Source organism: Ceraceosorus guamensis (genome assembly GCF_003144195.1).
Source record: "Ceraceosorus guamensis strain MCA 4658 unplaced genomic scaffold IE81scaffold_35, whole genome shotgun sequence".
NCBI classification, from domain to species: Eukaryota; Fungi; Basidiomycota; class Exobasidiomycetes; order Ceraceosorales; family Ceraceosoraceae; genus Ceraceosorus; species Ceraceosorus guamensis.
In genome coordinates, this window is record NW_020290030.1 from 23,534 (window position 1) to 48,294 (window position 24,761).

A 24,761-nucleotide genomic window follows, 5' to 3' on the forward strand; every position below is an offset into this window, starting at 1 on the left:
TCCTGTGGCAAATGTGCTCGAGGCTAGAAGGTGGGTCGCGCGCCTTAGTCCTCTTCGTAGACATGTCGCTTGCGAGATTCGCCTGGGGTCATGCCCTTGCCTGCGCCTACGACACCGACTGCGACAAAAAAAGAGTGAGTGGTAAGCCGTACACTCGACGATGGTGCACGTATGCGCTCGCCTGATCGAGAAGTCTCACCTCTGGCCAAAGGATCCTCGGGCGTCCTGAACATGCTCTTCCCAGATGTGCCTGCAATCGAATATCCCTTCTTGGCACCCTTTTTAGCAAATTTCTGCCAGGTGCTCTGCTTTTCCAGTGCTGCCTGATCCTTGCCCTGACTACGCTCTGTCTTTTTCTCATTGCGTTTGCGCTTCCTTTCCCGCTCAGCTTCCTCTTCTGGCGTCAAGGTGCTAGCGCCGCGTTTCACATTGCCAGCTTTGGTTACAGGCGTGTTGGATGCGGCATCTGAAGAGCCAGTCCCTGCGCCTGGACCGGATGACCTGGCCAAGGGCTTCAAGGAAGCACTGGTCACCATTTCGGTGGTATTGTATCCCTTGAATACGATGCTGTAGACTGGGTTAGCGGCAGATCCTCCGACCGACGTGATGCGTGCGGGATACCAGCGCCCGTCCGCCTGAAGGTCAACAAAAGATAAGTCAGAGACATTGTAATGTACGCAGGGCATTCGACACGGGCTAGTCGCGTCTAGCTCACCTGGTACTTTGCCATGCATTCTTCACCTGCAGCATACTTCCTGACTTCCTTCTCGGTTGCTGTTGATCGTGAATTGGAGGCCTCTCCTCTCGGACTTTCATCACGCGACTTTGCGCTCGTGCTCGGAAGCTTGGATGAGCCAGCGTGCGGACTGCTAGAAGCCGCTTTGGTAGCCTGCGCTTCGGCTGTTTGTTGTGACACCAGCTCCCGAGTCAGAGCGATGAGGTTGGTCAGCTCTTCTTGTAGTGTCTTGAGTTCCGCATTGTTAGGGTCCGCGGACAAGGCGTCATTGACCTGCGACAGCTGAAACTCGTACGACTGCAGTCTGTTGAGGAGTGCGATACAGGAAAAACAGCGTGAGCATGGCAGCGTCGCTAGAGAAAGTATGGCGGATGCATCGCGCTCACTCGGTGGCGTCCATGATCGCGAGGGAACTATCGTAAATGCCCTCTCACAAGGCTGAGGTTGGGGTGTAGCGAGGGCGCGAGCGAGTCCAGAGATGTATGCTATGTCAGTTGGTCAGAGCTGAGAGTGAGCGTCGGCAAAATCTTCGACGTGGTCTGAATGAAGATGGATGTGGTACATGGGCGAGAAACAAGTGAGATCGATGCGATGATGTGCACGATTCGACTCGACTCACGACTGCATGGGCCTTCGCAGGTCACGAGTCGACGGCCTAGAGGCGAAGGCCGATGAGACGCGCACGTGACGGCAAGCTGCAGCTCTTGAATTCTTGATTGACCGTTGTGACTACTTTGAAATTTGACTCTGATGACTCAAAGACTCGTGGCTTTCTTGCAGCGCGCCCGACGTACGCATGCTCCCTTGCGCCGAGATTGAGGCTCTTCTATCCCGCTTTCCTCCTCCTCTAAGGCCCATGTCAAGCGCTCGATGATGCACCTGGCGGGCCTTCTAATCTTTGGTAGCCTTCCGCCATAGGTGAGTACATGATGAACTTTTCAAGTGCCGACACCGATCACCAAGTCTTTGCTGCGGTTGGGGTGTGGCCGGCCGAGCCCGCCCGAAGGAGGGCGCGGTAGCTAGATTACATATAGATTGGACAGTTTTGCGCGGCTTGGATGTCGCCATGCTGCCAGTTCTTGGCCATCTGCCATCTACATCAGTTGAGACCAGGCATCTCCGCGGACGGCATGGTCCCGAATGCCCTTCGTGATGACGCGGATATCACAAAGCAAGCTGCTCGGCAATCGTCAAGTCGACGTCGTGGCTTTCTCCATGACACGGTAGGCAGAAAGAAGCCAGAGGTCGACAATGGGCCACGCCGCCTAACGCACGCATATTCACCGCACGGCGATGAAGTGCTCCCATGCCAAGTGCGCGCAACGATTGCGGTCAGGTAATGAAGGCGCCACCGAAAGCCAAGAGGGCGCCGCATAGCTACGCAGCGCAGTGATTGTTGTGTCTGCGGTTGGCAACACGAGTCGCAAATACCACAGTCGCAACGAGGGCCCAGGTACCGTACCTCGTGCGCGGTAGTTGTGACGCAAGCTGGGCAAATGAATTGGGCGAGGGCTGGGCATCGCTTAGGAGTTGCAGCAGGCACACGCAGAGAAGTTTGCCTTGCCAGAGCCTTTAAAAGAGCGATCACGAATGATGCAGCAACAGATGACCACATCCCATCTGTGTGCGCAAAGACTCTACCGCCTACTCTTCCAGTTGGCGCATACATTCGCCCGTCCGCCCATCACTTCACGCGCTCTCCTCGCAAACATCGCAGATGCTGACCTCGACGTCCTCTCGTCACTTTTGCTACATCGTGGCAGCTGTTTCGGTGCTCTTTATCGCACACTTACCAGCGTATGCGAGACCAGGACCACGGGCAGCGCCAGCACCGCGACCAGGTCCCAGACCAGCGCCCATTCCGCACGTGCCCTGGTCGCCCCTGCCCACTGGAGGTCTGGGCGTGAGCAGAAGGACAAGCGCAAGTTTGGCTCTCATCGATCGTCAGAGCTCGCCGCCAGGCTCCGACACCCTACGAGCTTCAGAGCCGGGAGGTCCGCTACAACCCCACTCTCATTCTTCAGGCGTCTCGGACTCCTACGCAGACAATCTCTTGCCGGAACCGCTTGCAGCCTGCTACAATACCAATTCGTCGTATCAAGCGACAGATCGACAACCGACGGTCATCAACAAAACGTCTCCAGTCTCAAATCCGCACTGTCCAGAGAAGCCTGATCTGGGCGACGAGTCGGGTGACGCAACGGTACAGCCCTCCAGATCAAAAAGCGCGCCTCCACCGACTCCGGGTCAGCAGAATCCGGTTCCCAGTCCTTTGCCGAACCCAAGCCCGACCAAGTCGGGCACAGATCCGACGTCAGCTTCAGCTTTGGGTCCTACAGCCCCTCTTCCTGCGCCAACGCCAAGTGTCGACCAGCCCACACCCACCACCCCGCCTAACAGCAGTGGCATTGGCACAGACACCAGCGCAACGAACACGACGATGCCTAGCTCCGCGCCGAACGCGACGGTCGCAGGGACTGCAGGTCATGCGGACAGTGCCATTAGACGCAATCGTCCGCCCGCTTACGCCCTTGGCATCGTGCCGACCTTGGTGCTAGCAACAGCAGCTCTCGTTGCGATTGTCATCCTGATGGACTGGCTGTTGCTCATTTTGTGAAGAAGTGCCTACCATCAGCATTGCTCCGTCAGCGCTGGTGCGAAGCGAAGGACTTGAATCTTGCTAGTCAAGCGGGACACGAAGCAAGCGTCGAACTCGCGCTCGGCAGTGGAACTCCAACTGGATCCTCGACTGCCATGCGTTCTCGCTCCGTGTCCCCATGGACTCAGCATGCTGAGTCAACATCATCCTTGTGAAGAAACGGAAAAGGTCTCGAGGCCGATTCTGCATATCTTATCGACCAATTCGGATAGAAGCAGGCTCAGAACTTGGGGACAGTCAGTCTTCGAATGCACATCAAGAGCTAGCTTCGCAGCCATGAGACATCGATATTTCAATCGCGCCTCTTTGGGTCGACAGGCGGTGAGCTTGCGCCGGGAGAAGTCATGGCCAGCTTCATGTCGTTGGAGCTCCTCTTTTTGTCCTCGGCCGTTGTAGAAGTGCCCATGGCTGCTGCTGCAGCCGGTGCCCCGTCAATGTCATCCCATGCGTCCCACGCATCTTCAGCATCACCTTCGTCGCTCAAAGCTTTGCCCGCTTGTGTTCTGAGACTTTCTTTCGACGCCTGCTCTACTCGTGCTGATGAAGTGTCTGCTTGTGCTCCTAGCTGAGAGTGAGAGGAATTGCCTTCGGGCTTGCGAAGGCTGGCTTCTTGTGCTACGGAGCTTGTATGCGCGCCCTTCTTGCTGGCACCGCGCAGATCGTTGCGGGGAGAGCCTGCTCGCGAGCCGGCTGCAGAACCATTTAATGAAGGTGGGTATGCGTGCGCGTCCGTCGTGCTGGATCGCTGCCGCCTGTTGTTAGACTGCTCGTCGTCGTCACTCTCGCTAGCGTCGCCCACAAGATGTGCTTCGGATTGATTACGAGCTTGGTGATACATTCCTCCAGAACTGTTGCTATTCCGACCTCCGCCCCGTTCAATGTCTAGTGAATCGCCATCGAAATACTCCGAGGCTTCGCTCGGTCTTCCCTCGTGTCCTGTGGCTTCTGGAGCGCCCCCTATGTGCCCGTCTGGATCCGCAGCGTACTTGCTCTTGACGGGATCGTGCCTCAAAAGAGAATCTATGAGCCAGAATTGCAAGACGTTCATGATGATTGGGAAGATGGCCAACGAAAAGAGCAGCTCTGCCCTCTTGTGACCTCCGAACAGAGCCAAAATGCCGTCTGCGAGATCGACCAAAAAGGGTAGCAAGGAGAAGAGGAAGAGAACGGCGATTTTCATGAGGAGCATGGCGAAGAGGTACATTGCCAGTTGTCGAGCCCAAAATGAGAGTCGAGGTCTTTGAGCATGTTGACTTGCACCTCGTCTGTATCGCCTCCTCGTCCTGCTGCGCGGCAGACGTGGACGACCTGACGTGGAGCCGGATGGTGAGGGGGGTGGCAAGGCAGTGACGATGGGTGCTGCTGAGTAAACTCCGCTGACGCATCCTTCGATGCCAGCTACATCCGTCAAGAAGTGGGTCAAGAACCGCATCGCCAGGTAGATGAATCCGACGCCTGCAGCGCAGAGACCATCAGCGACCAACAAGCTGAAGGTGCCAAAGAGCTGACATGGGAACGCCAACTCACCGAGTGTGGTATCCACTCCGATGTTGAGAACGTACAGAGCGCAGGGATTGGTCCTATCAGTTCCATGGTGACTTGTCCAATCGCTGAGGAAGACGTTCAGGCTGTGAACAAAGCCCTGTCCAAGCATCTGCTTCGTGACGTCCAGCATCCTGAGGTGCGAGAGCCGAGAAGAGGGATCGGTAGTGTGAGCGTTGCCAACGAGAGCGCACTTGACGCTCGACGCCGCGCTCAGTCGGAATGAACCGGCATACACCCAACCACACTCGCCACCATCGCCGCTCTTAGGGCATTTACGCCGATGCCTGTGCACTCACCAGATCTTCCAAGGTCGCATCGGCCGTTCCCTCCTCCTCTTGAACACGAGCGAGCCGACGACAATGACACCCATGGCAGCTTGCACAGCCAACGCGAAAGGCCCCAACAGCCTGCATCCTTCATCTCCGATCTCTGCTCCAGGTAAAGGGATGGGATAGGGCGAGGGTGCATCCGTAGGTGCGGGTCCTGGTCCTGGTCCTGGTAAAGGAGAGGTGGGGGTAGCTGTGGGCTCTTGCCTCAAGAGCAACGTCATTGCTGGCAGCAATACCGCTGCGGACGCCATGGCGGTCGACAGAGATGGGAGGGGGGACTGTTGATGCGATTCCAAGGGCCTTCTATGAAGCGATGCGCAGCGCCAGGAACCATCATCGATGAAGGATGAGTGGTTGAGGGTCACGAGTGGAGGGTTCAGCGTTCAATTCACGACTGCATGGGTTGCTGGGTTGCTGGGTTGCATGACGAGGGCTGCCAAGGCCGCGGCGAGAGCAAGCGCGAGTGGTGAGCCATGCACGGCGCGGGCGGCCAACATGCAGTCACGAGTATAGCGCTGCCATTTCAATAGCACGTGTTGCTATCCAAGTTCATTATTACGATTCTCTATAGTCGGCTATGCCGTGACTGTATATGCTTGACAGCTCGCTGCACAGCAGGCACCTCCACATGCAGCATGCATTCGAAGCTGCTGCTGGTTAATTGGCGCCTTGGTCTACATTCGCATTCCCATCGATGCATCACCAACACCGCAACCGCTTAGTACACACCACCATCCTTCACTTCGGTTGCATCTGCAGTAGTCATCATCTTTGCCTCTTTTACAACAATCACCCGACTCACGATGTCGCTCAAGCAAGAGTCACTCAATAAGACGTTTGGTGGAGAGCTGCGCAAGTACAGCTACCAATCGCAAGCTCTCGGAGGCCTCACCACCAACCTCAACGTCTTCTTACCTCCTACCGCCATTGGTGCCTCTGCCAAGGCAGCGCCCGTGCTCTACTACCTTGCAGGATTGACATGCACCGAGGACAATGGCGCTCAAAAGGGTGGCATGTTCGGTGCGGCTGCCTCGCACGGCATCGCGCTCGTCTTTCCCGACACCAGCCCTCGCGGTGCCAAGATCGAAGGAGAGGATGAGAGCTGGGACTTTGGAACGGGTGAGTGTATGCGCATCAGCTGAAGCGCTTGCTTGCCACTGAGCCTGCGCTGACCACTTCTCGCTTTGCCCTTGCTCGCTCTACTGCCCCTCAGGGGCTGGGTTTTACGTGAATGCTGACAAGGCCCCTTGGAACAAGCACTACAACACGTACGACTACGTCGTTAGAGAGATTCCAGCCAAGCTCTCGGAAGCTGGCTTGCCCATTGTGAGTGTCGGCACTCGGCTCACCGTGTTGCAACTCTGCTCACGTATATCACGCGCACTCATACTACGGTCATCGAAAGGCGGTCGAGAAGGCCTCGATCTTTGGTCATTCGATGGGAGGTCACGGTGCGCTGTCCATCTACCTTCGGGAAGCGGGCAAGTACAAGTCAGCTTCGGCATTTGCGCCCATCTCGCACCCCACTGCCTGTCCGTGGGGCGAAAAGGCTTTCTCGGGCTACTTCAACGATGCCGCAAAAGGTAAAGAGCACGATTCCACCGAGCTCATCTCTCAGGCTGGTGGGTCTTCCAAGCGCCAGCTGAACATCCTCATCGATTCGGGTACGGGCGATAACTTTTACAAGCAGAAGCAACTGCTGCCTGAGGACTTTGAAGCTGCTGCTAGGAAAGCTGGATACGATGCAAAGGACGTCAATGTGAGATTGCAGGAAGGCTACGATCACTCTTGTGAGTAAATCTTTTGGGGGAATTCACAGCTCAGCCCTTCATACTCCGCATGCTGAAAGCCCATCTCATGAAATCATCACCCGCCTTCAGACTTCTTCATCTCGACATTTGCTGGAGAGCACATCAATTGGCACGCAAAGTTTCTGACGGCTTAGGACAGTGTTCTGGCCGCTAATAGATGCAATGCGTGAGCCTTCACTTGTGTCGCTGGCCCGCCGAAGCTAAAGACTGCAAAGCAATGATTGGATAGCAGTGTACATCCGGTATGAGTGCGGCTTTCAGGCTGCATGGCTGCAGAATGTTGCGAAGCATGCGCGGTGCCGTAGAATATGTACTAAGAGCAGCCGATTCCACTTGTAAACACGGTGGTTGCACTCTCCCATCAAGTATATAAATGTCCTGAGCGCAGCACCAGCGCTCAAGCTGGGACCGTCGTGATCAACACATCAACACTCGACACAGTCATGGCTCTGGGCGCGAGCTACACGTGGTCGGCGCAAAGAGCGGAAAGGCATATGGTGCAGAGATGACGCCGGAAATACGTTCCGAGACGTTCGGGCCTTTGATCCTCCGCGGGACCGATGTGGCGCTGAGAGCGCTTGGCTCTCGCCTTTCGAGCTGTTCGCACTTTAGGACGCACACGCAAGTTCTTGACTGCTTTCATTAAACTGCTCCATGCTCTGCTCGTACTTGATGGGAACGGAGAATAAGTGGTGTTGTTGAGCCCGTTCGGACGCTCGAAAACGTCGTAGGGAGGTCATAGTGCCCGGCGAGCCTCCTCCGTGTAGGACCAGGCTCTTTGGGCCGCTTTGGGCCGTCTTGAGGTCCGGGCCCGCGAGAACCAAAGCAATTCACATCGCACATCAAGTACCGGGTTGCCTGTTCTTACCAAATCACGAAAGCAGACTGGACGGACTTGTCAAGTCACGAGTAGAGAGGCCTTTCAGCACGCGATGCAATCGAGTAACGACATTCAGCAACCGTTGACATTGTTGAAGAGGTGTCGAATGCAAATTGCCCTGCCAACAGTGCAGACACGGCTCAACTGGATTGCCTCGTTGTGCGAACGCTAATTGGCCGCCAAAGGCAATGAATGATTCGTGCGGTGTCCGCATGTCAAAATACTTCATCGAGCTGTGCCGATTGCAGACCGCTTGGTCATCAGACTGCGTGAAGCGGTAAGCAGGGTTATCATGGAAATGGCAGACGCGGCCCGGTCGTTTGGGCAGAGAGAGAGAGAGAGAGCAAGGGAGAGAAGTAGAGCAGTAGCTCGCACCTCGTCCTCGTGTTTGCACCGTGTCTTTGAAAGAGATCTTCCCTGAAAATATTCGGGCAAACGAGACGTCTAATTAGCGTGCTTGCCTGCCCGTAGCAGTGCAAAGTGCCGGGAGTCAATGAAGACAGGCTGCGCCCCTGTGTTTCTAACTCTCTTTCGTTGCAGGTTGATCGGCAATACCCCAGTCTTAAATTTCCTGTTCATGGGTATGGGATGGGCTTTGGCGCCGCTAGCTGGCCTCCGCTCGCCGTGCTGTGCTTACACACATTCAATACTAGGGTCACTTTGCGGCATATTGTTCTTGCCGTCAAAAGCAATGGCGCAGCACGGATCGCTTGTGCCTGGTCGTACTGTCGATTGTCAAGAGGACGGCGGTGTCGCACGGGACATTGGGGCGGTGCGCTCCCGCGTGCAGAGAAGAAAATGTCGTGGCCACAAGTCACGCCCACCGGTGATCCCTCAGGCGACAGTCGCCTGTCCAAGACGAGTGGAAAGGGCCGTGAGCTCACGTACCCCCATCGGAGTCGAGTAAGGGCCTCTAACACTTCAAATAGGTGAGACGTATGAAGAAGGCCCTCTTTGCGAACTGACCGTGTCACTCCTCTCCCATCCTACGTCCTCCTCTCCTTCCCCAACCTTCCATCATGAAGCTCTGGTCTTCCACCCTGGCACTCTGCATCCTGCTTTCGTACAGCTTCTCAGCCGTCCACGCGTGGCAGAGTCGTGTCGAGCTGCAAGATACCATCGAGACGACAGCTCGCGACTACCTCAAGCGCACCTCCTCCCACACCTTTACGCGCGAGGCCAAAGAGGTCGCCAGGCGTCAAGTCAGCCAAGCCCTCGAGGGTGCTCGTTCTTCTCCATCCTCACCAGCTGAAGGATCTGGACCGCCAAGAGGCACGGCGAATGAGGACCAGATCCGTCAATTGTGCAAGGACCTCCGTACGCAGCTCGGCAAAAAGATCGTCATCCCGAGACCTGCGATCGTGAACCTCGAGTACGAAGAATCGCGCCTACACGTCTACAATGCCGCTCAAGCAGAGTGAGTGCGCAGTGGCAGGCGGCCGAGAATGACATGCATTTTGAGCTCTGACCGTGTGCGCGCTCTTCCATTGGACACCAATCAGCGAGTACCGTAAGTTGTGACGAGTCGCCGCTACAAACGTCGGATGATAGGGCGACTGAGCGAGTACCTTGTTTTGGCCCCCCTCCGAATTTGCCAAAGCCTACTGCCTGATCTTGCCCACCAGCGCAGACCATGTGCGGGCTGCCTATGCTGGATTGAAGCGAATTGGCGCCGGTTTTGGCGTGCGCAGCGGCGGCCATGCCACGATCGACGGTTGGTCATCCACCAAAGACGTCATGATCGATTTCAAAAACTGGTGCAACGTTGAACTCGCCAACCAGGGTAGCATCGCAAATGTCTCGCCCGGGTGTCGTTGGGGAGAAGTGTACAAGCGTCTCGAAGCTAAAGGCAAGACTGTGCTCGGTGGTCGACTGAGCAACGTCGGCCTTGGCGCAACGCTCGGTGGAGGGTGAGTCTGAACTGAGCGTCACTTGATCTCCGCGGACAAAGGACTGATCGAGATGCTTCCCTGGGGACATCAAGCCTGTCGCACCTCTCCAACCTGCACGGTCTCATTGCGGATAATGTCGCATCGTACGATCTGATCACGCCAGAGGGTCATTCCTTGACCGTCAGCAACACCACCAATGCCGACCTCTGGTGGGCGCTCAAGGGAGGCAAAAATCGTTTCGGTATCGTCACCCGCTACGGCTTTCAGGCTTACGATGTCGGGTCTTGGTGGGGAGGTTTGTTGACGTACAAGGGCGAAGACGCACTCAAGGTGTGCGATGCCGTTACCGAATTTGCCGAGACCTTTTCGGATCCCAAGGCAGCGATCATTCCCACCTTCAACGCGGCTCTAGGTCCGATCGGGGAATTTGTTTCCGTGGCGTTGGCATACAATGGACCCGATCGTCCAGCTGGGGTGTTCGACATGTTCTTCAACATCCCTCGAACGGCGGAAAATGTCGGCAAAAAGTCGTACGCCGACATCAATAGCGTTTACGACTTTGGCGCAATCTGTGAGTGGTGCTTGATCTGCTGCTTCAGCTCGTCGTTGTCCCGCTGATTGTCGGTCGATGTGATTTGTTCCAACCAAATATAGACGGCTTCAACGTGAACTTCCGCACAACCAGCATCGCGCTGAACAAGGACAAGACTCGCGCGATCTACAACAACTGGAAGCAGGCGGTCGTTGACGCCGCTGGTTTGTACTTCTCAATGTCGGTTGGCTTGGAGCTCTTCACGCGCCAGGGCCTTGCGCAGCACGCGGCGAAAGGCGGCTCCCCGTACGGGTGAGTTGTTGATTAGGTTTACGCATCGAGTGCTCGATGGGCTGACTCCGCCATGTCTGCGATGTCGTAGCTTTGATGGCACGCCTTTTTCTGCTCAGGTGCGCGAATGAAGGGCCGAGAGCGACTTGCTGCGCAGCACACGTCGGCTGACCATGATCCCTCGCACGACAGAGTTACGTGATGATCTATTCGCCATCTTCACCCACTAATGACAAGCAAAAGCTGCTCGAGATCGTCAAAGCCGCTGTCGACAAAACGCCGAGCGATGCTGGCCGGTAAGACCATCGTTTGAGCAGGATAGTGGAGGCTGAGTCGCGCGGCTGATCCAATTACTTCTTTCCCTTCGATGCCAGCCCGCTATTTGTCAGCTACGCGTCCCCTGAGCAGGCGCCCTTCCTGACCTATCGACAGCTTGATCGCCTCAAGGTGCGTACAGGAGAGTCTCGCATGGCTGATCACTGCACTGACTTATTGCCTAATGACTTGTTTCAGCAAATCAACCAGCGCTACGACCCTGAAGGCTACTTCATCTCCCACGCCGGGGGTCCTCGTTTCGATGACAAATACTGATGCTCGAATGCCACCCTTGCGCGAGCCAACCTTGAGCCTGACCCGTCGCTCCCGATCGTGTAAGACGGTTCAGTCGCGCCAGGTTGCCTATCTCATCGTACCTCGCCTCTCTCTGCTCTTCCTAAATTGATTTCTCCGCTGTGCCAGGAAGATGAAGGGGTCTCGTTTGTGAGAGGTAAATGTCGCTCGTGATTCTGCAGTCAGGCCAGAAAGTTGCGGTCTTGCAAACGTTGCAGCGACGGAGCTGAGCAATCGAGATGCAAGGGTGAACTTGCACAGCTAGCAAAGGGCCATCGTCATGGAAGCGAGGAGCATCGCCATTCATGATGGTCTCTCCTCGACCTGTTTCCTCTTGAGCTCGGCTCTCCTCTTCCGTCCGTCCAAGATATCCTTGATTTTCTGCTCTTTTGTGCGCTGTTTGTCCAGCCGCTCTACCAATTCAAAAGCGGCCTGAGCTTCGGGTGTCGAAGCGATGCGAGTCATTTCCGCTGCCCTGCCCAGGGCATCGGTGGGATTGAATTCTGCTCTGCGAGCGAGCAGGGCCGCTTGTCTTGCTGGTAGTCGAATCACGGGTGGAAAGTCATTTGGTGCCCCCACCATAGGTACGCCCATCGGCATGGGGACTGCGATGCTCTGAGCGTCTGCTGGAGGTAGAGCAGCGAGTGGCGCCAAGAGGGAGGGCAAGGCGTGCATCAATCCGCGCGTAGGTCGATCAGATGGCGGGGGAGGAGGAGCTCCATTGGCAGCTGCGGCGGCTTCCAAGGCTCCTGGCGAGGACAGCAGCGCAGATATCTGAGAGAGCTGCTGCATGGCTGCTTGAATCTCCATCGAGCTGGCCGGCTTTGCCTCCATCGACCCATCGCCGACTGCTTTTGGTGCACCCTTCGCCTCGGCCAGCGTAGCCTGAACCATCGTCTTCACTGCCTTGCGTTTCTCCAGACTTGTCTCGTCGTGCGCCACCCCAGCTCGCAATGGGAAAGAGGAGAGTCAAGAGCTCTGCCGGCAGCGCTAAGCCGCGCTTTGCAAATGACCACCAGAGGGGGAGTGAAGCAGCGGAGGGCTGCGTCAAGCCAAGCCAGGGCACCGACAAATGATCAGGCTGGAGAGAGCTCGAATGGTGCCAAGCATGCGTCTTGATGCGCTGACCGCGCCAAGGATGGTGTGAGGTTGAGATTGACGGTGCCAATCAAGAGGATGCTCACGAATCGAGATGCGCGCCAAAGAGGGAACATCGACCGCTCATCTTGGTCGATGGAGTGGAGTTACTTCGCGAACAATCTAACTACTTGACACGTCGCGCTGCTGCACAGGCCCAGCCAGAGGCGCGAGAGCTGCTGCAACCTGTGATCTTGCGCTGGCGGCCACTGCACCCGCCGCACATGCCACCTCCACACGCACGGGCATACTGCATGTGGCCAGAGCCACGTCTGATGATTCATGATCGTGCGCAACAGCAGCAGCAGCGCTGACTGAGCGTGCTCATTTGCCGAATGAGAATTACGAATGAAGTACACCAGCAGCACGAAGCATGATGTTCATCCTCGCGGCCGGCTCGCTGTCGAGCAGTCGCACCACCAGCGAGCTCACGAAGCATCGTAAATCTCTGAAGCACGAATGTCCGAAGGCATGCGGCATGCTGCATGGACACAACATTCCATTGTCGGGCTTTGCCTGAATGGGCTTTGCTCCACATGGCGGCTAGCAGCTACACTCATCAGACTGTGGGTACGTGCAGCAGTAGCCATGCAGCAGCTATGGAGAAGATGAGATGGTGAGGTGCGTGCAGGGACCCGCTTCATGTGAAGTTCGCTGCTGCTGCTGCCGCTCTGGATGGCGCCATCTTGCGCAGACGCTCGACATGCGTGCTTCATGACCGACTCGAGGGGTGCAGTCAGGCAGGCGCGTGTGCGTGTGTGGAGGCTAGCACGACACGACTGGCGTTGGGGGCTGATGATTGAGGGCCATACAAGAACGTGTCTTTCCGGCATGTCCATCCACCTTCATGCTTGCTATCACCACCATCTTCGCAAAGACCACATTCGACAAGACCATCCCTTCCAATACACCTATCCCGCCTACCAATACACTCGCCCAATATGGCCGCTACCGCTGCTGCAATCATCAAGGGAGCTGTCAACCCTCTCAAGCAGGGCAGCAAGGTCGCTACTGGCGTTCAGCTCAAGGAGACCAACCCCACGGAAGCCAATGTGTCCCTCGACAGTCTGACTGGCAAGAGTAAGTACCGGTCGTGCGCTGGCTGCTTCCTCCTACACGTGCAGGCGAAGCAATTCCGCTTTCCGTTTTGCAAGCATGCACGCCCCGTGGAACTTACATCTTTACGCCTTTTTCCCTCTGCCACTCCTCTCGACAGACATCATTCTCGGTGTTCCAGGTGCATTCACTCCTCCTTGCTCGTCTCAAGTGCCAGGCTACTTGCAGCACGCCGACCAGTTCCTCGCCAAGGGCGTCAAGGGAATCTACATCGTCGCAGTCAACGACCTCTTCACTGTCCAAGCTTGGAAGGAGAAGTTGGGCGCAAGCAACCCCGCCATCCACTTTTTGGCCGACGACACGGGTGCTGTGAGTATTGTCGTGTTCCGTAGGCTTCGCCCTCTCATCAGCTTCGCAAACTGCTCGCTAACACTTCTTTGCATTGTTGACGCATCACACGAAATTGCAGTTCACCCGCTCTGCCGGTCTCGACTTTGACGCTTCCGGCTTGCTCGGAAACCAGCGCTCTCAGCGCTACGTCGCCATCGTCGAGGATGGTGTGGTCAAGCACCTCGCCAAGGAGGACGAAGCTCCCAACGTCACCGTCACCGCTGCTGACAAGGTCCTTGCCCAGGTCTAAGAGTGCGGCGCACATCCAATCATGAACAGTACCGTGGTTGTTGCATTGCACCCCAATGAGGTCATGACTACCGCCAGCTGTCAAGTGTGATGCTGTGCTGTTGTTTTGCTGTAATGAGTGCTGAATGATCAGACTGGCTTCGCTGCGGGAGGCACAAGCCTACTGCCGCACACGCATCGCTTCGTGATGGTGGACCGAAATGCTCAGTCAGAGCAGGCTTCTCAGTGCCTGCCACATGCTACACCTCTCGAAAGCAAGCTCGTCACACTCGCAGGCCAGAAACGCGGTTGAGGCGCTTTGTCATTGCAGTAGTGATGCAGTCGAGAGGGTGCGAATAAAGTGCATAGGGGTACAGTTGAGGTCATGAGTCAAGCGAGAAGCATGGGGAAGATGATGAGTTACCACACGTTCAAGGCATCGAGAGTCCGTTGCGAGCATTCAAATGCCAGCCTGAGCTGGCGCAGCGCCAGCTCTAGGTCCTCCGTACTCGTAAATCTTCTGACCGGCAAACTCCTCGTGCTTGTGCACCTCGCCATTCTTCCCCTTCTTCACACCTCCCTGGCCGTAACGACGGACGCGCTCGCGCTCCCAATCGCCAGCAGTGGGGATGTTCTTGCCTGCTGCCCGGGTCTCTGCCCAGAGATCCTTGCCGCCCAGAGCCTTCTGGACAATCGGACTGTCGGTCAGAGGCTCGAGAGGAACGTTATCGTTGAAGAGGCCAAAGAAGAAGACGCCGAGACGCTCGTAGTGAGCTTGATCAGCTGGAGGTGCAACGACTCGGTGAATGGTGGGCTTCAGGAAGCCTCCGGACAAGAACTGCATGGCGTCACCCAAATTCAATACGATCTTGAAGGACGTATGAGAGCGAAATGCGCTGGTCAGCAAGCAGAGCTTCGAAGAGACTGCGATGGAGTGAGAAGCGACTCACTGCGTTGTCGCGATGCTTCACGAGACGCCACTGGTTGTCTGGCATGAGCACTTCCAAGGACGTGATGGGTTGTGACCACAAGATGGAGACGCTGTTAAAGTCGGTGTGACCCTGCAGACGAACGCCACCAAGAGCTTTGTCGTCCTTCTCCTCAGGGGTGTGGTAGAGGGCGTATCGCAACAGGTCGAGACCTTGAGACGCGTCGTTCGACAGGTTCCAAAGCGTGTCAACGGGCAGCTTCAGCACCAGCGACAGCACGTTGAGCACCTTGCGCAGCACGACATCGTGGTTGAACTGTACGAAGAAAGCCGGGTGAGCTGAGCCCAATCTGTCTATAGAGACTGCCTATCATTCTCGCTTCTCGCACTCACGTGGTTGAAGTCATCGATCTCGGGGATCAGATGCTGAATGGATTGAGGGTACAGCCTCTGCCTAGCCTCTTGAGAAAATGATTGGGTGCCAAAGTTGAGTTGCTGCATCGGAGGCAGGGATTGAGGGTTAGCTCTTGCGAACGCTCACCACTTATCCTGCCGCGGCATTCAGTCAAGGCGACGAGAAGCTCACCTCGATCCTGTCAGCGACTGCCGCATCGCCAGACTTCCAGTGACCAGCGGGCTTGAAGCCGACAAAGGAGCCCTTGTTGATCATATCAGCCTTGTACTTGACCTTGTCCTCGTCCGAAACGATGTTGAAAGCAGCTTGTCCAATGGCAAACTGCCTCAACACCTGATCGTGGCTCCAGCCATGGTTTTCTGCATACATGAATCCATCTCTGTTGAAGCTCTGTCCGACGTTCTCGACGAGCGATGTGGGAATCTCGTCGAAATTGTCGCCCTTGATGAGTGAAAGGTCGAGCGTGTTCAGCGGCGCCCACTCGAGGTCTGCAAGCGGCGAACAGAGCAAGTCGCTGGTCAGAAGGGCTCGAAGTGTAGCGATTGATAGCCGCAGCACTCAGCTTACCTGTAGCCGTAGTGGGCTTGGGAGGGATCCAAGGAGGCAGGTCGAGTTGAGAGGCTGGCATTGTGACTGCAATCAGAAGGGAGAGAGGGTAGTTACAGACTGTGCGAGATGAGTAATATCAGAGTCGTTGTGATGGTAGAGATGGGGATGTTCATCATCCTGGGCTGTTTGAAAAGCAGGCATTGCCCACGCTCCGGCTGGCCGTGCTCGATCTAGCTAACGCCGAGGTCAAGCCTGGGAGCGAAAGCGTCAGATGTGAGGGCGTTGACGACATTTCGGCAAATGATGCGGTGGAGGGGCAGGGTTGAGCCGCGATGCTTCGCATGCACGAGGGCACGCGCACCCATCCTCGCGTCTACAAGGACCGATCCGAACTTGCCTGTCGTGTCTCCCTGCCTCTGAATCGGTATCAGATTGTTTCACAGTCGTGTGTCCACTTGCGAAGCACACGACCACGTTTCGAGAGACGCTAGTGGATACTGAGAACAGCGTTATGGGTCGCACGACTGGGATGAGGAGGTGAGAAGAAGGATGGCGGCATTTTCTAAAACGCGACACGTGAAATCACGCAATATCGACTCGCAGGCGCGCGCACGGACCTCCCGAGACGTCGAGAAGATTCTGCCACCCGGAAGCAACAGCACGCTGGACTGAAGCATCCTTACTGCGCTCCGCTCGCTCTCGCTCTCATGACTTGCCCGCTTTGATAATAGGTATATGAAAAGGCCGAGCGACACATCAGCAAGCATATATTTAGTCAGAAGAGTGTGAGTACACATGTGAGAGACGTACCGGACATGCTCACATCAAACATGTCTCAAGCGAAGCCCTGGCTTGAATGATCGATCGGACTTTTGGGAAAGCTGCGGGGGGCCCCGGCGTAGAGGCGGCAGCGCTCAGCTCATCTACTATGTAGCTGATCGTGCCCGCGTAATTGGTATACCGACAGGACAAAGGACTGTACACATTCAAATCGTAAGTTTTTGTAGCACCCAAGATTCGAGTGGAAATGGAAACAAGACCGTGGCCGTGCATGGCTGGTCAGGCTCAACTCGCCATCGAGCACGTTTCGTGATTATTCACGAGCGTAAGTGGAGTCCTCGATTTGAAGTCAAGAGTCATCGATGACTCACAACAAGTTGAATCTGAATGCGATTTGTATTTTGATTCAGTCGCGACTCACGTGACTGCGATCGTTCTGGCTGTTGCATCCACGCGACGATGCGTTAATTGCTGCTGTCAATCTTGAATCTTGAGTGCATGCTGCATGCATGGGTGTCAACGCGTAAGGCTCGCACGCGGCGCACACATGCCGTGTCTGCTGCATATAATCTTGAATGACCGGCGTGCCTGCTGCTGCCGGAGCGCTACACCGAGAGATTCAAATCAAAATCAAATTTCAGCCTCCGGTCTCTCCGCGCTGCCATACGTGCAGCGTGCGCGACAGACCGCGCGCGCATCAATCATCAATAAGACATTCACCATCACTGACTCGCATCAGCATACAGCGCGGCAAGGCTGATTGGTGTTGTTGCTGCTCTTGTCTCATCTCCATCTTCTCCATCCATCGCGACGCAATTACGTCTTTGCCTTTTAATCCATCCTCGCTTCACTCAGCATCCCGTCTCCTCTCCACTCTCCCGCCTTCCCTCACTTACCGCCACCAGGTCCAAGTCTCCGCCTCGCAGTGGTACACGTCTTGACTGCCACTTGGTTCACTGCCTCGAAGCGGCGCATTCATACCAGCTACCTCTCTTCTCGAGGCTTTGCACACCTAACACGGCGCCCATCGCCTCCGCAGACTCCTCAGACTCCTCAGTCGAAGTTCGACCCGCAGCGCAGAGGATGGCGACATCCTCCTCCTCCACATCTAGCTCCTCATCGATGGCTCGATGCAGCTCAGCTCCCGGCGGATATGAAGAGCTGCCTCTCTTGCAAATCGTCTACGCATCATCCTCGCCCGAGCGCAGCCCCGCTGCAGCCAGCGTTGAGCAGATCCTTCGCACATCCAGACGAAACAATGCAGCAGAGGACATTACCGGCCTCCTCCTCTTTCACGACGGTAGCTTTGTTCAGTTCCTCGAAGGTCCTCCTGCCAATGTGAAGCGCGTATACGAGCGTATCAGAAAGGACGATAGGCACAGAGGTGTCATTGAGATCCTTAGCGTGTCCGTCGCCAAGAGGAGCTTTGCGGATTGGAGCATGGCGTACAGAGACTTGAGCGCTGCTCGTCAGGACGAACAGTCACCTGAAGATGTCAAGAGGGTGGCAGGTGAACTCAGTCACATTCTAGACTCACCCGAACCCAGGTGAGTGCTACCTGTTGTTCGCAGCTTGCAGCTTCGCGAACAGAGATACGAGAGGACGCGTGAAGCGATAGCGCGCGCATGGATGCCCATCCTCATTCCCTCTGAGACGCAGAGGCCGGCCCGGGCTACTAAATGGACAATGTTTGCCGCATTACCAGAGTCTGTTTGTCTGACGCACTCGTCGCTCCCTCCCAGTTTGACGCCGGACATGTCTCCCAAGATTCGCCGCTTGATCGGCACGTTTCACCGGCTGTTGTCGACTTGACTAGCGTTGCCACGGCAACACACCCGCACGGTCCGCCCCAAACCGCTCTGCAAGACTAATCGACATGAGGTCTCACTCGCGACAATCATTGGCTCATGGTCTCTCGACCTTCGACATGCCCTTCGCTGCATCTGTGCCCCGCTTTCTGCCCTTCTTTTTGCTACCACGCGCCACACCTTTTGAGCTGACCGGCTCGCGATTCTTTTCGTGCACATGAATACACGCATTCGCAGGCATCCGCAATGTTCTTTAGCCATCCGTCTCATGTTCCGCCTTATGCGTCACCCGGTCTCGTCTCTGCCCGCGCAATATAATACTTTCCGGCGGACGATATTGTTGGCCCCCTTCCCCTTTATGTCTATCAATCTTTCCTCAGGCCTTTAGCAACTGGGGACACATCGAGTGGATTCCCTTACTCTACGACTCCTTGCAATACTCGCTGCTTTGTGCTCACTGTGCGCTTGTCTTTTATGTGAGGGCGGCGAAGGTCGGCTTGCTATTCGACTTGGCACCCCCAGGATCCTGACCACGTGCTCGGGCGATCATACTGGTCAGCACATTCACGACGGTTCGAGGCATGCATGCGATTGCGATCTTCGTTCGTACACTATTTCATCATCATCGGGCGCGAGATCGAATCCTCGAAATGTTTGCCCTTAGCACTGTTTGGCGTAGCCGGTAGGCACGTTGCCACTTCCAGCAGGAAGGTTATGAGGTTCCTTTCTGACATTCTTGTGCTTATGATGATGCTTGTGGCCATGAGCAGCGGCTGCAGCGGCGGCAGCTGGAGGGTTGTTGCCCGAAGCTTGAGATTGCAGGGGAGGCTGCTGCTTGCTCATCACACTGGCGAGATGTGCAGAAGCCGAGCTGGTGTCGACCAGGTCCTCCGTGATGGACATAATGTCGGTGATCAATTGGTCGATCATGTCTTCGGACAAGTTGCTGCGAACCACGACACGCAGGATCTGAATCGACTGACAGTCTGGCGCGAGCTCGTAGTTCTGGAAGGGGGAAAGAAGAGATGAGGACGACGCCAAGGTCAGCCAGGGATAGCCAAGAGAACGCAAGAAGCGCCTTGCGCTGCGCGACTCACCGGCACGATCCAGCCCTTGGCACGAAGAAGCGTTTGCATCCATCGTTGCTCCAGGTGCGGGTTCTGCTGCTGGAACTCTTGCGTCCATTTGAACGCAACAACTGGCAAGCCGGGGACGTAATTCTCCGCGCTGTCATCACCCCCAGCCGCTCTTCTGACCTTGCTGGCCACGCCAGCGACCGCGCCTGCAGGCTTGTGAATGTCGGAGAGGACATCGTAGTAAGAGCTGTTCTCGAGCGCTCGAGAGAGCAAACGAGCATTGCGAAGATCTTGCTCCATCACGAGCCTGTAGCCTTCGAATCCGCGCTGAATCAGGTTGTAGTACTGCGCAATGACGGGTGCGGCAGGGCGAGAAAAGTTGAGACCGAAACTGTATTCCACGCTTCCCAGGTAGTGCAGCTCAAAGACCAACTCCTTTGGCAGCACCTCTTCGTTTCGCAGAACGATCCATCCAATACCTGGGTATGCTCCGCCAAACTTGTGCCCAGAGGTGTTGATGGAGACGACTCTGGGCAGGCTAAAGTCCCACTTGAGCGAAGGATGAGCGAAAGGAGCGACGAAGCCACCGGAGGCTGCGTCGACGTGGATGGGGATATGAATGCCCGTCTTGCTCTCGTACTCGTCCAGCAGCTTGCTCATCTCATCGACGGGCTCGTAAGCACCAGTGTAGGTGCTTCCGAGGATAACAATCACACCAATCGTATTCTCATCGACCATGTTAATGGCCTTGGTGGGATCCATGCGGTAGTGGCTCTCCTTGCTGGTAGGTACGAGCCTCTCTTCAATGTCAAAGTACCTCGAAGCCTTTTCGATGGCGACTTGAGCATTGGCTCCGTACACGAGATTGGGTCCTGGCTCTTTGAAGCTCTTGCCCTGAGCTTTGCGCTTGGCTTGCCATACCTTCTTCATGGCAAGCACTCCCAGCATGATCGCTTCGGAAGATCCAGTCGTTGCTACTCCCTGTGCGGATTTGCGTTTGCCCTCTGCATCAGTCTCGTGAGGTGCGTGCCAGAGGTCTGCCAGCATGCTGATGCAGCGTCCATGAATGGCCATGGTAGCCTGCCGAACACAAAAAAGGGAAAACGTGCGTTGTCAGCCAGGACTGGCACATGACGTCCGCGTCCAAGTCGTGGCGAAGAGCGCGCATTGAAGATGACTCACGGGATACTCGTCTTGGTCGCACAGATTGACGCCGACATTCTCGCTCATGAGACGAGTGGCATGCTCGTCCATGGTAGTGTGCACGAACGATGCCAGCTGCGGTGGGATGGACAAGGCAGGACAGTGAGCAATGGCACTGATCAGCACCGCATGGTCGCACCATTCCTGTCATGACTCACGTTCAGCGTGGGCTTTCCATCCAGACTGAGCTCATCCTTGATGATGTTGTAAGCTGCTGAGCCATCGATGCCGGACTCGGGCAGCTTGTACTTGGGAATGGGATGGGATTGATACCTGCCATAGTGCAGGTTGTGGAAAGCCCTCGAGCTTCTGCCAGTGTCTGAGAGCAGACCGAGGTGAGGATGATCCTCCGCAGCTTGCAGCAGTGCCTCGACGTTGACGTGCTTGGAGAGCGTCATGATAGAAGTCTAGCTGTTGTGTGGGTATGCTGAATGCTAAAGGCGCCCGAACGACTTCCAGCGCAGGCATGGATGGTGGGTGGTGAAAGTGAGGAGGGATGGTGCACAGCAGATCCTTATGATGTCGACGTGAGCCCAGCAAACGTGCGTGCTTGCTTGGTGAACATGAACAAGCTCCCTGCCAACGCCAACGCCAACGCCAACGCCAACGCCAACCAGCAACTCCGCTCCGCACCTCGGCCGGCTCATCGCGTGTTCGTCGATGGACGCGAGATCTTCGATGGACAAGGCGGCCATGGCATGCAATCACAACGCATGCACCCTCACTCGATCGATCGATCGGCCTAAGTCTGTGGCTGTGGCTGTTCCTGTCCATTCGTGCTGACTATCTTGCAGAGCCAGAAGTCAGAAGAGTCGCATGGCGGCGACTACCCCAGCAAGCAGAGCGTCATGCCCATGCACGCAAGCAGCCAGCTTTAGCTATGCTGGGGCTTATAGCAGACCCTGCTTCCTTCCTGGCTGGCTCGCCGGCCGTGATGTGGAGGCAGCAAGTGCATGGTGGGCATGCAGATTACAGCAGGCAGCGCGTAGGCGGCAGCAGCAGGTATGGGCATCAAGCGCGCACGCATCACCCACCGTCACGCCTGCCGGCCAATCGGCTATAGGCGCAGTCCTGTGAGTGACTGTTACATACTGCAACTTAGACTCTACTCCGCTCACACAATCGAGGTCCAAAATAGCTATGTATGTATGGTCCGCGTGCATGCGCGCATGCGCCTCTCATCTAACCCAGATCGGCAGGTCGGCATGGGAGGCAGAAGAGGATGATGAGTCTGAGTGAACCGCCGGCCGAACGACGCTCTTGCGCACGCACGCACGGCTGCTTCGTCTCGTCTCGCTGCTGTGCTTACGAATCTCACCTGCTCGTATGTATCAGGTCATCATTCACGTGATTAGCTGTATGCGCTGATCTAATCTGAGGCGCGCATGCGTGTGGGAAGGCGGCGGTGAAGGTGATCACGTGTTTGAGGCGAATAGCTGGACCGCATATAGCCAGGTCATAATTCGTGATTCCTTTGATGCTTTCCCATGGTCAGCATCACCTTTCTCTCACAATTCGAGCCCAGCAAGCATGGCCTGCTCTTCACCGTCATCGAGGGCAAAGCCACATGTCTCGCCAACCGGCATTCATCGCTCAGGTTCGACGTTACTAGAACACCACCTGTCTCCATGCGATGGCGCGTTAGGTGATGGCATACCCCAGAGGCACCAGCATGTCGACCAACACCACGCAAGCATGGTGGGGAAGCGGCTTCCGTCTGGCGACACCAGCTTCGTGCTGGGAAGAGTGTGGGCGCTGTAGCATCGTCTTCGCTTTGCGAGCATTGGACATTGCCGTTCCCACCCTGTTCCTCTTGCTTTGGCTCAAGCACGCGTGGAATGCACTTAAGAGCAAAGCCGCAGCAGCAGACGCATCATCCACCGCGCACGCACAGCACTCACCACAGTCGCAGCAGCAGCAGCACAAAGCTTGGGTGTCTAGCTGCAAGGTCAGGCACGCTCGATTCATTCCAACTACCCACGCATTTGCTTACCCCGCTCTGTACGGCATCTACGAGCTCAGCGCGCTCGAATCGGGCCAATGCGATGCTCAGGGCGCTTTTCGATGGCAAGGTCATGGCGAAGAGGCGAGGGTGGGAGGGGAGGACGAGAGCGGGGCCGACTGGCTGCCATGCGTCACTGCCATCCATCCCAGCTCTCACCTGCACCTCGCCATCCCTTCCCTTTCGACCAGCACGCGATACCGGGTGGAAGGTAGCATCCTGCGCAAGCTGGCCTGGGAGCTGCGAGAGAGGGGTCACACAGAGACAGGCCCGCAGGATGAAGCATCGCTTCGAGACGATTGGCGCAGTCAGCTTGGACAAGTGTGGATGGTGTGCATGCCCAGCCTAGCAGGCTTGCAAGGCATCAACCCCTTGACCACCTACTTCGTCCATCGACCTACGAGCAGCGAGAGCGAAAGAGGTCCGCTTTGGCTTTGCGTGCTCGAAGTGCACAACACTTTTTCCGAAAGGCACCTGTACATCCTCGAAGTGGGCAAGGGGGAGGATGCTCTACCAAGCAGCGCGACAAAACATCGCGGCTCGTACGAGCATTCGTGGACCTTCGACAGGGCATTCCATGTGAGCCCATTCAATGACAGGGGTGGGTGGTATCGGCTGCTACTATCCCCCCTATGGAAGGAAGGTCGGCAGCATCCCGAGATTGACATTCGTCTCGTGCTACTTGTCGCGTCAAAGGATGAAGGTGGTGAAAGGCAAATTGGAGAGCTCGTCGCAAAGCCTCATGCCGACGATGCATTTCGGCGCAAAAAGCTCTTTGCAACACTCAACTCTACCCAGGTCCGACCCCTCACTACCAGCACGATGTGGTGGGCGCTTGTCAGACAACCTTTCGACCTGATCTTGCCCTTTGGCCGCATCCTGGCTGAAGCAGCCAAGCTTCACTTCCAGAAGCGTCTTTCGGTGTTTCCAAAACCCGAGGTGCGTGCTCCTCTAGCTCATCACCAAGAGCTCTCTTCAAGCAAAGTTTTGTCGAATGATGTGCAAGCAAGACGTGGCAGTGCTGCAGCGGAACTAGTCCGCGGAGCCATCGGTTGGCAAGCCGAGACTGGCGCAGAAAAGACAGCGAGGGAGCGCTTGGCCGCTTTTGCGCGAGCGCGGGCAGATGAGAATGGGCCAGGCCTGAAGATCGTCTCTGCTGATCCTCTGGCCGAGAAGTTTGAGATCGCCACTTCTCAAGAGCATGCAGACGTTCCGGCGATGGTGATCACGACGCGCTCGCAAGCTGTATACAGCGACCTTTTGCTCTTTCCTCCCCGCTTGGCGCATCTTGTCGGGTCGGTAGCCGGTCAGCGTTGGGATGCACCGGCCGACGCGCTGCATAGCTACCTGATGCCCCTTGTAAAATCTTCGGCGCAAAAAATGGGCTGGAGGACCCGCTGTGCGCGGTCCATCAGACGAAAGCACCTTGCTTGGCTCTTGACATTTTGCGATTTGCCAAGCGAAGGGCCTCACAGCGCATCGGCTCTATCGAACATGGTCGATGCTCCTCACCCATTGGACCAGCTTAGCACGCCCGACGGGTCACTTGACGAACCCAGCCTCAATCACCTCTTTGCGCTCTTGTCCACCGCCTCATCCGCCCGCTTGGAAGAGTTTCTCGTCAGACGATCAGGCGTGCATTACGTCAGCGGCACGGAGGGTTGGCTCGAGCTACGACGGGCTATGGCACATTTCGATTCCCGATCCGATTCATCCATCAAAGCGTCTTGGGATCTGAAACTTGGCAGCGTTCTGGCCTCATGACGACCCTTTCGGGACGCCTCGCAAGTTGTCCTTGTTAGATACCCACCCTTGCTACAGAATCGCAATCACTGAATTCAGGTTTCACCGGCGCACTTGCTGGCATGCCGCTACAATCTCATTCGCGTGCGAGGTGCCCATACC

General features: G+C 56.2%; 12 protein-coding genes across 12 annotated transcripts; 7 read left to right on the forward strand and 5 right to left on the reverse strand.

The window, feature by feature from the left end:
• Positions 1-44: 44 nt before the first annotated feature.
• Positions 45-1,136, reverse strand: IE81DRAFT_330504 (hypothetical protein; the record flags this gene model as incomplete). Its single annotated transcript, XM_025515192.1, has 4 exons — positions 45-118; positions 200-635; positions 716-1,040; positions 1,123-1,136. The coding sequence occupies 4 exons, from the start codon at positions 1,134-1,136 to the stop codon at positions 45-47; spliced, it is 849 nt and encodes a 282-aa protein (XP_025369097.1).
• Positions 1,137-1,702: 566 nt separating this feature from the next.
• On the forward strand, positions 1,703-2,264 carry IE81DRAFT_148003 (hypothetical protein). Its single transcript, XM_025510414.1, has one exon. The coding sequence runs from the start codon at positions 1,795-1,797 to the stop codon at positions 2,074-2,076; it is 282 nt and encodes a 93-aa protein (XP_025369098.1). The 5' UTR covers positions 1,703-1,794; the 3' UTR covers positions 2,077-2,264.
• Positions 2,265-2,453: 189 nt separating this feature from the next.
• IE81DRAFT_347827 (hypothetical protein) lies at positions 2,454-3,353 on the forward strand (the record flags this gene model as incomplete). The annotated part of the gene is made up of 1 exon (XM_025516196.1): positions 2,454-3,353. One exon carries the CDS (start codon positions 2,454-2,456, stop codon positions 3,351-3,353), a length of 900 nt encoding a protein of 299 aa, XP_025369099.1.
• Positions 3,354-3,576: 223 nt separating this feature from the next.
• Positions 3,577-5,768, reverse strand: IE81DRAFT_323942 (hypothetical protein). The gene is made up of 3 exons (XM_025514101.1): positions 5,237-5,768; positions 4,923-5,071; positions 3,577-4,850 (listed from the first exon to the last, which is right to left on the reverse strand). Exons 1-3 carry the CDS (start codon positions 5,518-5,520, stop codon positions 3,688-3,690), a joined length of 1,596 nt encoding a protein of 531 aa, XP_025369100.1. The 5' UTR covers positions 5,521-5,768; the 3' UTR covers positions 3,577-3,687.
• Positions 5,769-6,072: 304 nt separating this feature from the next.
• Positions 6,073-7,214, forward strand: IE81DRAFT_334696 (S-formylglutathione hydrol; the record flags this gene model as incomplete). The annotated part of the gene is made up of 4 exons (XM_025515421.1): positions 6,073-6,388; positions 6,483-6,595; positions 6,675-7,059; positions 7,150-7,214. 4 exons carry the CDS (start codon positions 6,073-6,075, stop codon positions 7,212-7,214), a joined length of 879 nt encoding a protein of 292 aa, XP_025369101.1.
• Positions 7,215-8,979: 1,765 nt separating this feature from the next.
• IE81DRAFT_347830 (FAD-binding domain-containing protein) lies at positions 8,980-11,266 on the forward strand (the record flags this gene model as incomplete). The annotated part of the gene is made up of 9 exons (XM_025516197.1): positions 8,980-9,377; positions 9,463-9,470; positions 9,561-9,870; positions 9,945-10,423; positions 10,507-10,696; positions 10,767-10,794; positions 10,868-10,971; positions 11,050-11,122; positions 11,189-11,266. The coding sequence occupies 9 exons, from the start codon at positions 8,980-8,982 to the stop codon at positions 11,264-11,266; spliced, it is 1,668 nt and encodes a 555-aa protein (XP_025369102.1).
• Positions 11,267-11,491: 225 nt separating this feature from the next.
• On the reverse strand, positions 11,492-12,521 carry IE81DRAFT_148063 (hypothetical protein). Its single transcript, XM_025510415.1, has one exon. It carries the CDS (start codon positions 12,176-12,178, stop codon positions 11,588-11,590), a length of 591 nt encoding a protein of 196 aa, XP_025369103.1. The 5' UTR covers positions 12,179-12,521; the 3' UTR covers positions 11,492-11,587.
• A 766-nt stretch (positions 12,522-13,287) lies between these two features.
• Positions 13,288-14,133, forward strand: IE81DRAFT_323946 (Redoxin). Its single transcript, XM_025514102.1, has 3 exons — positions 13,288-13,501; positions 13,638-13,846; positions 13,947-14,133. The coding sequence occupies exons 1-3, from the start codon at positions 13,363-13,365 to the stop codon at positions 14,115-14,117; spliced, it is 519 nt and encodes a 172-aa protein (XP_025369104.1). The 5' UTR covers positions 13,288-13,362; the 3' UTR covers positions 14,118-14,133.
• A 260-nt stretch (positions 14,134-14,393) lies between these two features.
• Positions 14,394-16,522, reverse strand: IE81DRAFT_323947 (Clavaminate synthase-like protein). The gene is made up of 5 exons (XM_025514103.1): positions 16,006-16,522; positions 15,610-15,926; positions 15,417-15,518; positions 15,046-15,339; positions 14,394-14,963 (listed from the first exon to the last, which is right to left on the reverse strand). Exons 1-5 carry the CDS (start codon positions 16,064-16,066, stop codon positions 14,556-14,558), a joined length of 1,182 nt encoding a protein of 393 aa, XP_025369105.1. The 5' UTR covers positions 16,067-16,522; the 3' UTR covers positions 14,394-14,555.
• An 875-nt stretch (positions 16,523-17,397) lies between these two features.
• Positions 17,398-18,987, forward strand: IE81DRAFT_323948 (BLUF-domain-containing protein). The gene is made up of 2 exons (XM_025514104.1): positions 17,398-18,314; positions 18,510-18,987. The coding sequence occupies exons 1-2, from the start codon at positions 17,851-17,853 to the stop codon at positions 18,577-18,579; spliced, it is 534 nt and encodes a 177-aa protein (XP_025369106.1). The 5' UTR covers positions 17,398-17,850; the 3' UTR covers positions 18,580-18,987.
• On the reverse strand, positions 18,954-21,690 carry IE81DRAFT_323949 (glutamate decarboxylase). The gene is made up of 4 exons (XM_025514105.1): positions 21,013-21,690; positions 20,834-20,929; positions 19,673-20,731; positions 18,954-19,580 (listed from the first exon to the last, which is right to left on the reverse strand). Exons 1-4 carry the CDS (start codon positions 21,250-21,252, stop codon positions 19,236-19,238), a joined length of 1,740 nt encoding a protein of 579 aa, XP_025369107.1. The 5' UTR covers positions 21,253-21,690; the 3' UTR covers positions 18,954-19,235.
• An 836-nt stretch (positions 21,691-22,526) lies between these two features.
• On the forward strand, positions 22,527-24,620 carry IE81DRAFT_347836 (hypothetical protein; the record flags this gene model as incomplete). The annotated part of the gene is made up of 1 exon (XM_025516198.1): positions 22,527-24,620. One exon carries the CDS (start codon positions 22,527-22,529, stop codon positions 24,618-24,620), a length of 2,094 nt encoding a protein of 697 aa, XP_025369108.1.
• Between the last annotated feature and the right edge of the window lie 141 nt (positions 24,621-24,761).

What these genes read in the sequence shown, in the direction of transcription:
- IE81DRAFT_148003 (XM_025510414.1), top strand. Translation starts at nt 1,795, where the DNA reads ATGTCGCCATGCTGCCAGTTCTTGGCCATCTGCCATCTACATCAGTTG.
- IE81DRAFT_323942 (XM_025514101.1), bottom strand. Translation starts at nt 5,520, where the DNA reads ATGGCGTCCGCAGCGGTATTGCTGCCAGCAATGACGTTGCTCTTGAGG. An exon ending in ATGCGACCTTGGAAGATCTG is followed by an intron (nt 5,072 to 5,236) that starts GTGAGTGCACAG and finishes CTCGCACCTCAG; the next exon opens with GATGCTGGACGTCACGAAGC. An exon ending in CGGAGTGGATACCACACTCG is followed by an intron (nt 4,851 to 4,922) that starts GTGAGTTGGCGT and finishes TCTGCGCTGCAG; the next exon opens with GCGTCGGATTCATCTACCTG.
- IE81DRAFT_148063 (XM_025510415.1), bottom strand. Translation starts at nt 12,178, where the DNA reads ATGGTTCAGGCTACGCTGGCCGAGGCGAAGGGTGCACCAAAAGCAGTC.
- IE81DRAFT_323946 (XM_025514102.1), top strand. Translation starts at nt 13,363, where the DNA reads ATGGCCGCTACCGCTGCTGCAATCATCAAGGGAGCTGTCAACCCTCTC. An exon ending in CGACAGTCTGACTGGCAAGA is followed by an intron (nt 13,502 to 13,637) that starts GTAAGTACCGGT and finishes TCCTCTCGACAG; the next exon opens with ACATCATTCTCGGTGTTCCA. An exon ending in TGGCCGACGACACGGGTGCT is followed by an intron (nt 13,847 to 13,946) that starts GTGAGTATTGTC and finishes ACGAAATTGCAG; the next exon opens with TTCACCCGCTCTGCCGGTCT.
- IE81DRAFT_323947 (XM_025514103.1), bottom strand. Translation starts at nt 16,066, where the DNA reads ATGCCAGCCTCTCAACTCGACCTGCCTCCTTGGATCCCTCCCAAGCCC. An exon ending in CAGTCGCTGACAGGATCGAG is followed by an intron (nt 15,519 to 15,609) that starts GTGAGCTTCTCG and finishes CCTCCGATGCAG; the next exon opens with CAACTCAACTTTGGCACCCA. An exon ending in TGAAGCATCGCGACAACGCA is followed by an intron (nt 14,964 to 15,045) that starts GTGAGTCGCTTC and finishes ACGTCCTTCAAG; the next exon opens with ATCGTATTGAATTTGGGTGA.
- IE81DRAFT_323948 (XM_025514104.1), top strand. Translation starts at nt 17,851, where the DNA reads ATGGCGACATCCTCCTCCTCCACATCTAGCTCCTCATCGATGGCTCGA. An exon ending in CTAGACTCACCCGAACCCAG is followed by an intron (nt 18,315 to 18,509) that starts GTGAGTGCTACC and finishes GCTCCCTCCCAG; the next exon opens with TTTGACGCCGGACATGTCTC.
- IE81DRAFT_323949 (XM_025514105.1), bottom strand. Translation starts at nt 21,252, where the DNA reads ATGACGCTCTCCAAGCACGTCAACGTCGAGGCACTGCTGCAAGCTGCG. An exon ending in ATGGAAAGCCCACGCTGAAC is followed by an intron (nt 20,930 to 21,012) that starts GTGAGTCATGAC and finishes ATCCCACCGCAG; the next exon opens with CTGGCATCGTTCGTGCACAC. An exon ending in CCAAGGGCTGGATCGTGCCG is followed by an intron (nt 19,581 to 19,672) that starts GTGAGTCGCGCA and finishes TCCCCCTTCCAG; the next exon opens with AACTACGAGCTCGCGCCAGA.